Genomic DNA, 11,001 nt, shown 5'->3' with positions numbered 1-11,001 from the left:
CTTCACAGTACTTGATCATGCGAGACCAAGCAAACAAGCACCATGACAAGCCAAGTCGACAAGCTACACAGGAGCAGCATGTAGACATACCCATTAGAGGACTTAACGACAGGTCAATAGCCAGCAGTAACAGTGAATAACAGTCTTAAACCCAGTCAGAGACGAGACAGTGCACGACAACAGTAGTAGTCAGTCAACCATACATAATCAAATACAAAACAGTCAATAGCATAACAGAGATTCATCGCATTCAGTAGAACAATTCAATAGCAGTCAGTCAGCATTCAAGTAACAGCCAATAGCAGTCAGAGCATAGTAACATCAAGAGAGTAGCAGTCACAGTGAACAGTAGCATTCAGTAACAGTCGCAAACCAGTCAATAGCAATCATAAACATCAATAGTCAGTCGGAGATAACACAATAAAGAACAGTCAAGTAACAGATCAATACAGTCAGTAACAGTCGATAGCAGTCAGTAGCATTCAGTAAGTCAATAGCAGTCAGTAACAGTCAGTAAACAGTCAATAGCATCAATAGCAGTCAGTAAACAGTCAGTAGCATTCAGAAACAGTCAGTAGCATTCAGTAACAGTCAATAGCAGTCAATAGCATTCAGTAACAGTCAGTAGCATTCAGTAACATCAAGGCAGTCAGTAACAGTCAGTAACAGTCAATAGCAGTCAATAGCAGTCAATAGCAGTCAATAGCAGTCAGTAACAGCCAATAGCAGTCAACAACAGCCAATGGCCATCAGTAACATTCAGTAACAGTCAATAGCAGTCAATAGCAGTCAGTAAACAGTCAATAGCAGTCAATAACAGTCAGTAACAGTCAATAGCAGTAAATAGCAGACAGTAACAGTCCAATAGCAGTCAGTAACAGTCAGTAACAGTCAATAGCAGTCAGTACAGTCAGTAACAGTCAAAGCAGTCAATAGCAGTCATAACAGCAATAGCAGTCAATAACAGTCAGAACAGTCAATAGCAGTCAATAGCAGTCAGTAACAGTCAATAGCAGTCAGTAACAGTGCACAATAAGCAGTCAGTAACAGTCAATAGCAGTCAGTAGAAGCAATAGCAGTCAGTAACAGTCAGTAACAGTCAGTAGCCGTCAGTATATTCAGTTAGATGTCCGTAGTTGTCAGTAACCGTCAGTAGCAGTCAGTAACATTCATAGCAGTCAGTAGCATTCAGTAACAGTCAATAGCAGTCAGTAGCAGTCAGTAACAGCCAATAGCAGTCAGAAACAGTCAGTAGCAGTCAGTAGCATTCAGTAACAGTCAATAACCATCAATAGCAGTCAGTAACATTCAATAGCAGTCAGTAACATGCAATACAGTCAGTAACAGTCAATAGCAGTCAGTAACAGTGATAGCAGTCAGTAGCATTCAGTAAGCAATAGCAGTCAGTAACAGTCAGTAACAGTCAATAGCAGTCAATAGCAGTCAGTAACAGTCAGTAGCATTCAGTACAGTCAGTAGCATTCTAACAGTCAATACAGTCAATAGCATTCAGTACAGTCAGTAGCATTCAGTAACAGTCAAGAGCAGTCAGTAACAGTCAATAGCAGTCAATAACAGTCAATAGCAGTCAATAAGCAGTCAGTAACAGTCAGTAACAGTCAGTAGCATTCAGTAACAGTCAATAGCAGTCAGTAGCATCAGTAACAGTCAAGAGCATGCAGTAACAGTCAATAGCAGTCAATAGCATCAGTAAACAGTCAATAGCAGTCAAGAGCAGTCAGTAACAGTCAATAAAGCAGTCAGTAGCAGTCAGTAACAGTCAATAGCAGTCAGTTAGCATTCAGTAACAGTCAAGAGCAGTCAGTAACAGTCCAATAGCAGTCAATACGCAGTCAATAGCAGTCAGTAACAGTCAATAGCAGTCCGTAGCATCAGTAACAGTCAATAGCAGTCAGTAGCATCAGTAACAGTAACAGTCAGTACAGTCAATAGCAGTCAATAGCAGTCTAGTAACAGTCAATAGCAGTCAATAGCAGTCAATAGCAGTCAATACGCAGTCAATAGCAGTCAGTAGCATTCAGTAACAGTCAATAGCAGTCAGTAGCATTCAGTAACAGTCAAGAGCAGTCAGTAACAGTCAATAGCAGTCAATAGCATTCAGTAACAGTCAATAGCAGCAATAGCATCATAGCAGTCAGTAACAGTCAATAGCAGTCAGTAAAAGTCAGTAACAGTCAATAGCAGTCAGTAGCAGTCAGTAACAGTCCAATAGCAGTCAATAGCAGCAGTAACAGTCAGAACAGTCAATAGCAGCCGGAACAGTCAGTAACAGTCAGTAACAGTCAATAGCAGTCAGTAACAGCCAATAGCAGTCAATAACAGTCAATAGCAGTCAATAGCAGTCAGTAACAGTCAATAGCAGTCAGTAACAGTCAATAGTAGTCATAACAGTTAAAGCATCAGACAGTCAGTACAGTCCAGTAACAGTCAGTAGCAGTCAGTAACAGTCAGTAGCCAGTCAGTAGAGTCAGTAGATGTCCGTAGTTGTCAGTTAACCGTCAGTAGCAGTCAGTAACATTCAGTAGCAGTCAGTAGCATTCAGAACAGTCAATAGCAGTCAGTAGCAGTCATAACAGCCAATAGCAGTCAGTAACAGTCAGTAGCAGTCAATAGCATTCAGTAAACAGTCAATAACCATCAATAGCAGTCAGTAACATTCAATAGCAGTCAGTAACAGTCAATAGCAGCAGTAACAGTCAATAGCAGTCAGTAGTATTCAGTAAGTCAATAGCAGTCAGTAAACAGTCAAGTAACAGTCAATAGCAAGTCAGTCAATGCATCAGAACAGTCAGAGTAGCATTCAGTAAACAGTCAGTAGCATCAGTAACAGTCAATAGCATTCAGTAACAGTCAATAGCAGTCAGTAACAGTCAGTAGCAGTCAGTAACAGTCAGAAACAGTCAATAGCAGTCAGTAACAGTCAGTAGCATTCAGTAACAGTCAATAGCAGTCAGTAACAGTCAGTAACAGTCAGTAACAGTCAGTAGCAGTCAGTATCAGTCAATAGCATTCAGTAACAGTCAGTAACAGTCAATAGCAGTCAGTAACAGTCAGTAACAGTCAATAGCAGTCAGTAGCATTCAGTAACAGTCAGTAGCAGTCAGTAGCATTCAGTAACAGTCAATAGCAGTCAGTAACAGTCAGTAGCAGTCAGTAACAGTCAGTAACAGTTAGTAACAGTCAATAGCATTCAGTAACAGTCAATAGCAGTCAGTTACAGTCAGTAGCAGTCAGTAGCAGTCAGTAACAGTCAGTAGCCGTCAGTAGCATTCAGAACAGTCAATAGCAGTCAGTAACAGCCAATAGCAGTCAGTAACAGTCAGTAGCAGTCAATAGCATTCAGTAACAGTCAATAGCATTCAGTAACAGTCAATAGCAGTCAGTAACAGTCAATAGCAGTCAGTAGCCGTCAGTAGTAGTCAGTAGCCGTCAGTAGTAGTCAGTAGCCGCCCAGTAGCCGTCAGTAGTTGTCAGTAACAGTCAGTAACAGTCAGTAGCAGTGAGTGGCAGTCAGTGAGCTGAGGCAGGATTTCAGCACCACCAGATGGACATCTCCCTGCCTCAGCGCAGTACTCTGCATTCTACATTCTACAGGGCAGTTCCACTACTGCCAGAACAGAAAACGAATGATAACAAAACATAAATAAAATGAAACACACACACGCGCGCGCACGCACATACATACATACACACACAGTCTCACACACACACACACACGTTTCTTTTAGTATCGTTGAGGGAACCAAACAATTGGTTCGCATTCAAAATCTTATTTTCCCTAACCCCTAACTCCGAAACCCTAACCCTTACTACTAACCCTAACCCTTACTACTAACCCTAACCCTTACTACTAACCCTAACCCTAACCCTTACTACTAACCCTAACCCTAACCCTTACTACTAACCCTAACCCTTACTACTAACCCTAACCCTTACTACTAACCCTAATTGTAATATTAGCTAGCCCTAAACCTAACCTCTATGCCGAAAATAGCAAAATGTACCCACTTGTCCGAATTTTACTTGCTTTACTTGCCTTGTGAGGATTTCTGGTCCCCACAAGGATAGTAAAACCAAAAACACACACACGCACACACACACACTGCCGAGGGCCCAGCCAAGTCTGTGAAGGTCAGTGCTGGTCATGAGGGTTCAGAGTTCAGACAATGCCCTCAGTTGTCATAGGAACACCCAGCAGGGTTTTATTATGTTACCTCCTATTCCCAGAAAACTACATTCACACTGAGAGCAAAATCTAATTTCCTAGATCCTAAATCCTAAATCCCTCAAAGCAGGATGGAGATACAGTGGGTGCATCTAAAAATAACACAGAGACAGCTGACAGTGTTTGGATAATGCCCTGAATGTTCAAAAACACCCAACTCCCATTATCGCAACGAAAGGAAAACTGTAGAGAACAAGTTCACTGTCTGAACCACGTTGACTTTCTTCCACCGCTGATTTGGATTCTCATTTCCAAACCAATTTTTTAATTCTCCATTTCAATAGACAGCTCAAAATGACACCTACTGTAGCTGCTTTGTTACTAAGAGGAGGGAGGCAGAATGAGGACATCCATCACAGAACCATAGAGCTACTGTAGTGATGCTCCTCCTGGTGGATTTCTCTAGTCACACACTGCACACACACTTAGAAAGTAGAATACAGACAGATACTGGTGTGTACCAAACAATGGCCTTACACACACTCCTTAACTGTCAGGATCATTAAACACACAAACACACACACCATGCTAGACCGCGGTCAACCATTTGTGGCAACCTTTTCCCTGCTCCACTAGAAATCGGGCCTGTGGGATTCCATTGTGTTTTCATGGGCAGGTTGTGAGAAAACAAAGAGCTGAATACTGTCAATTTAAACAACAGATACCTCTGCTACTGACTAACTGTGTATTATTCTCCTGCTGCTGCATGTACAGTACAGTAGTACCTGATAGAAATGTAAGGACATTCATTAAATACGTGTAGAAGTCGATTTAACATGAGGAGATGATCAACACATGCCTCATTTCTGAGGCTGGTTAGTGTGTTCCACACACGGAGTGTGGAGGGTGGCTTATGACACACAATAGTCAAAATAATGAATTATTGTGAGCACGCTGTTTGTTCTACAAGCATTTGGACATTGTGACAGAGTCAGGGGCATTGTTGATAGCTAGCTATGTTGAGTGGTACCTGTGCAGGTCTCTTCGTAGGTGGGGTTGGGGGTGAGGCCTCCAGCATAGCCCACTTGGGTGGAGTAGACCCCCTTCTGCTTCCAGAACTTCCTCTCTGCTCCCCAGAAACAGCCCATCCCTTTAACACAACACACCTTAGTCAGAAACAGACCATCCCTTTAACAGAACACACTTCTGTCAGAAACAAACCATCCCTTTAACACAACAGACCTCATACAGAAAGAGACCATCCCTTTAAGACAAGACAGAAAATACTTGTGACCGTGAGACATTAAGGTCACAAAATCATAGTTCTGAGATATTGAGCATCAAAGTTTTCACATTCCAGATCTCAGAACTGTTTTGTTGTGAATTCTTCTTTCATAACCCATTAACGTCCTCACGTACCTAAAGTGCAGAGTATCACAATCCTGAGACATTTGTAAATCAGTTTTTTTAAGGGGGTGCAATTGCAGATAGAATCTTATGGCTCTGAAATGTCCGTCTGGGTTCAGCCAGATTGTAGCTATTTGAATACATAAATGATAAAATAACACTATTTTACCAAGATAGAGTCATTATGGTCATCAGATGAATTGCGGTCATCACTGAACAACGATGTGACAACATCATTTACTTTCAGATTTCTGCCTGTTGTTTTTTGCTTGTGTGCCATTATTGCTGACTAGACTAGCCCAGACCATACCTAGAGGGAGATGGCAAAGACGTGTTCTGATTAGTCCGTCTGTATTTGTTCAGGTTTGTGATCGCATTGCAGATAGAACCTTATAGTGCCAAGTTCAAATGGCTTTATACAGATAGGACCTTATAGTGCCAAGTTCAAATGGCTTTATACAGATAGGACCTTATACCTTAAGTGCAAGTTTCAAAATCGGCTTAATAACAGATAGGACCTTATAGTGCAAGTTTAAATGGCCTTTATAATGATCAGGACCTTATAGTGCCAAGTTCAAATGCTTTATACAGATAGAACCTTATAGTGCCAAGTTCAAATGGCTTTATACAGATAGAACCTTATAGTGCCAAGTTCAAATGGCTTGATACAAGATAGGACCTTATAGTGCTCAAGTTCAAATGGTTTTATACAGATAGGACCTTATAGTGCCAAGTTCAAATGGCTTTATACAGATAGGACCTTATAGTCCCAAGGTCTCGATCTCAGTTAGCAGTATTGGAGGGATAATGGGTGGGTAGATGGATGATAAGGTGGAGTGAGTAAAAATACTAAAACAGTGTTGATTTCATTACCTGTCTTAGGTGTGACATGAATACACAGCCCACACTGATACAACACATCCATTGGGAGTATTAACACAAGGTAGGGCTGAACGTAGCCAATCCACTGGCACAGTGGCAACTGGGGGGGGGGGGTAGAAGGCAGGCTTTTGTCAAGTCAAGTCAAGTCAAGGTAACTGGCACCTTTTAAGGCTGTTCACAGGGGATTTTGTGATTTAGAACGCCTCGACAGAGACTAAAGAGCATGTAGGCTGCTTTAAAACATGGCTTATTTGTACACATGCCGGGAGATAAGAGGCTGATTTCTCTACTGTCTGTCCTGAATGGATTTACCAGTTTGACTCCCCCGAATGGAGAAAAGAGGAGCTGAACTAATGCATTCTATTAAAGAGATCCTAATCACCCCCTGCAATTCATCTCTGGCGCCCCTTCCTCCTACCCATCCCTCTATTCTCTCTCTATCTTCTTTTTGTTTTCACTAGTTTTCTGAACCTAACTGAGTATCTGGGGGGGACTAATTTACCTATACTCTGTCCGGGTGTCATCCTCCCCTCTTCCCCCTATCCCCTGCTCCCTCTCTCCTCTCCCCCCCTCCCGTACTCCCTCTTCTCATACGGATCACTTACCAAACATAGACATCTGAAGTCCTCGGGGAATGGTGGAACAGTCCTGTTGCCGTTGACGTCGTGCTTGGCTGTAGGACACACAGGGAACAATGGAGAAGGTCTCTGTCAGTCAGAACCAGAACACACACAACACACACGAGTGCATGCCAAACACACACGTGCGCACACACTACCACCAAACAAACGCTTACACACCGACACACACACCACTGATACAATAATGAGCGGCCATTGTAAGATAGTTCTGGTCTAATCTCTGGTGTGAAGGACTGAGGGATTGATTTTTTTGCATATGCAGTAGCTAGCCCTTCAATACCAGAGAGGCACTATCACTAGAAACGGATGTGTTGTGGGCATGACTGCAGTTGGTTCTATTTCCAAAGTAAACTAATTACCCACAAAGAGTACTTTGCCATCGCAAAATAAAGGCAGTGAAAATTCACCTGGGGGTTTTTACAGCATGCGCACACACACACACTGACCATTAAACACTCCCATTCATCCTGCATGATTCTTAGCAACTGGAATCATTGAAATCAACTGACAAAGCCAGAGGTGGAAGAAGTCCAATTAGGGCTACAGAGCCACTGGCTGAGCTAATGGTGTGTGTGGTGTGTGTGTGTGTGTGTGATGTGTGTGTGTGTGTGGTGTGTGTGTGTGTGTGTGTGTGTGTGTGTGTGTGTGTGTTGTGTGTGTGGTGTGTGTGTGTGTGTGTGTGTGTTGTGTGTGTGTGTGTGTGTGTGCGCTGCAGATGGCCTGCTGTTGTGCGAGGGCAGTGTGTGTGTTTAGGATAAATGGGGGTAGTGACCCAACATCTGGAGCAGCCATGGCCCTCGCTGCGCTGTCCTCATGCATGGGCGCGTCGCCATGGCAGCCAGGCGTGCCGATACAGTCAGCTGGAGACCGAGCACCAGACAATCTACTGCAGCACCGTAGTCACACGACCACCACGGCCTCCTAACACTCAGTCAGTCCATCTCTCTGTCAGTCCGTCTCTCTGTCTATCTGTCAGTCTGTCTCGTCTGTCAGTCTGTCTCTCTGTCCATCTCTGTGTCAGTCCGTCTCTGTCTCTCTGTCAGTCGCGTCTCTCTGTCAGTCCGTCTCTCTGTCAGTTTGTATCTCTGTCAATCTGTCTCTCTGTCAGTCCATTCGTCAATCCTTCATTTATCTGTCAGTCAGTCATAGTTTTGCTTCCCACTAATCTGCTTCCCTCAGTTCTACAGAGAAGGGATTAGCAGCTGGAGACCGAGCACACTGTAAACGGGTGTGGTCGTCTGGATGAGGAAGAATCGGACCAAAGCGCAGCGTGGTAAATGTTCATGACTTTTATTGAACTGAACACTGAAACAAAAATAACAAAGTGAATAACGAAACCGAAACAGTCCTGTCAGGTGCAGAAACACACTAACAGAAAATAACTATCCAACAAACAGAGTGAGAAAATGCTACCTAAGTATGTTCCCAATCAGAGACAACGATAGACAGCTGTCCCTGATTGAGAACCATACGGCCAAAACAACGAAATAACAACCATAGAAAAATGAACATAGAATGCCCATCAAATCACAGCCGGACCAAACCAAAATAGAGACATAAAAAGCTCCCTAAGGTCAGGGCGGGACAGTACCACCCCCAAGGTGTGGACTCCGGCCGCAAAACTGAACCTATAGGGAGAGGTCTGGGTGGCATTTCTCCGGCGGTGGCGGCTCTGGTGCGGGACGTAGACCCCGTTCCACCTCTGGCTTGGTCCACTTAGGTGGCGCCTCGTAGTGCGGGATCCTCGCCGCCGACCCCCGGACTCTGGGGACCTCGTTGGCGGCCCCGGACTGGGCACCCTCGTTGCGGGCCCTGGACTGGGTACCGTCGATTGCGGGCCCCGGACTGGGCACCCTCGTTGGAGGCTCCGGACTGGAGGGTGTCGCTGGAGGCTCCGGACTGGAGGGCGACTCTGGAGGCTCCGGACTGGAGGCGCGTCGCTGAGGGAGGAGACGCAGAGACGCCTGGTGCGTGGGGCTGCCACAGGCCACCAGGCTGGGGAGACCTACAGGGGGCCTGGTGCGTAGAGGAGGCACAGGATGAACCGGGCTGTGGGGGAGCACTGGAGCCTTGGCACCACTCCTCATTTATCTGTCAGTCAGTCATAGTTTTGCTTACACTAATCTGCTTCCTTCAGTTCTACAGAGAATGGATTAGCAGCTAGGTATAAGATGTAGAGGTTGCTAGACCAGGATAGGCCCCCTCTCTACTTCAGAGGACAAAGATGGTCCTGTATATGTGCACCTATCCTCTGCACTATGGGGGTCCCATGATAATATCATCAGCATGGACAGGTCTAACTCCCGCTGCAGGGCAGGGACAAATCCATCACCTCAAACAGATAGTTTTCCTTCTCTTCTGATGTGAAACATGTTGTGATGTGGGATGCAGAGTCAGCTGTGAGGTTAAAGAACCCTGCCTTTACTTAAAGCACAACACACAACCTCTCTGACTATAGAGATGTTTAGGTGACTTCATTTTCAAGCACGTTCGCTCTTTTATTCATAAGAAAGTTGGCAAGGTTAGTTGGATGAAAAAATGTTCGACCCTCCGTCACTGTGTTTTGTGTAAAGACTCTGTCATGTTGACCTGAGTGAAGAAGACACACTGAGAGGCTCTGTCTCCTGGCAAGCCTCAATAAACCCCCTCCAGTTTGGAATTTGAAGATTACTGCTAAAGTGCTGTGAACAGGCAGCGTAGCATGGAGCCTAGCTGGGCCCAACTAATTTATCTGCGAGAGTGGAGTGAGGAGATCTGCATAAGAAAAAACACCATTAAATCACTTTTTACATCCACACTGCTCACCAGCCAGAATGTTTCCCAGAGTTCACACACAGGGATCAAGCCAACGCTATACATGTAGCATAGTAAGTGACTTTGTCCCAGTTTTACACAGTTTCATTCTATGACTGCCAAAAACCTCTGCCAGTGAACCATAGATTTGAAATCATTGCATTGTGGAGTATCAGTCTTGGGCTAAAGCAGGCAAGATACATATATTTTCATTTCTTTTTTACTTTTACCCCTTTTCTCCCAATTTCGTCGGTATCCAATTGGTAGTTACAGTCTTGTCTCATCGCTGCAACTCTACGGTCTCGAGAGAGGCGAAGGTCGAGAGCCATGCGTCCTCAAAAACACGACCGACCACGCCGCACTGCTTCTTGACACAATGCCCCGCTTAACCCGAAGCGAGCCGCACCAATGTGTCAGAGGAAACAACTGTACACCTGACGACCGTGTCACCGGAGAGAAGAATGGTGCTACGAGGGTATTATCCTAATCTGCAATGCATCATGGCTTTCTGCTGTGGCCATACCATAGGACCCATACCCTCCCATATACAGTGCTTGCAAAAGTATTCACCCCCCTTGGCATTTTTTTCCTATTTTGTTGCCTTACAACCAGAATTTAAAATGATTTGGGGGTTTCTATCATTTGATTTACCCAACATGCTACCACTTTGAAGATGCTAAATATTATTTTTATAGTGAAACAAACAAGAAATAAGAACAAAAAAACAGCAAACTTGAACGTGCATAACTATTACCCCCCCCCCCCCCCAAAGGCAATACTTTGTAGAGCCACCTTTTGCAGCAACTACAGCTGCAAGTCTCTTGGGGTACATTCTCTATAGTTTGGTACATCTAGCCACTGGGATTTTTGGCCCATTCTTCAAGGCAAAACTGCTCCAGCTCCTTTAAGTTGGATGGGTTTCCTCTGGTGCAACAGGCAATCTTTAAGTCATTACCAAGACAGTTTCTCAATTGGATTGAGGTCTGGGCTTTGACTAGGCCAATCCAAGACATGTAAATGTTTCCCCTTAAACCACTCGAGTGTTGCTTTAGCGTATTCTTAGGTCATTGTCCTGCTGGAAGGTGAACATAT

At 44.4% G+C, this 11,001-nt stretch overlaps 1 protein-coding gene across 2 annotated transcripts in view; it reads right to left on the bottom strand.

The window, feature by feature from the left end:
- msraa (methionine sulfoxide reductase Aa) overlaps window positions 1–11,001 on the bottom strand; it is a 132,362-nt gene that overhangs the window by 40,072 nt on the left and 81,289 nt on the right. Inside the window, exons 1-2 of one of the 2 annotated variants that reach the window (XM_023974563.2) lie at window positions 7,081–7,148; window positions 5,217–5,336 (exon numbers count right to left, since the gene is read on the bottom strand). In XM_023974563.2, the coding sequence (XP_023830331.1) occupies window positions 5,217–5,336; window positions 7,081–7,093 (133 nt within the window). In that variant the 5' untranslated portion in view covers window positions 7,094–7,148. Of the gene's footprint in view, window positions 1–5,216; window positions 5,337–7,080; window positions 7,149–11,001 lie in introns of those variants that run through there. The other variant, XM_023974562.3, reaches the window with a different exon arrangement.

The sequence above is a fragment of the Salvelinus sp. IW2-2015 genome, linkage group LG28 (genome assembly GCF_002910315.2).
Source record: "Salvelinus sp. IW2-2015 linkage group LG28, ASM291031v2, whole genome shotgun sequence".
NCBI lineage: Eukaryota > Metazoa > Chordata > Actinopteri > Salmoniformes > Salmonidae > Salvelinus > Salvelinus sp. IW2-2015.
This window is presented reverse-complemented; position numbering and strand designations above follow the sequence as displayed.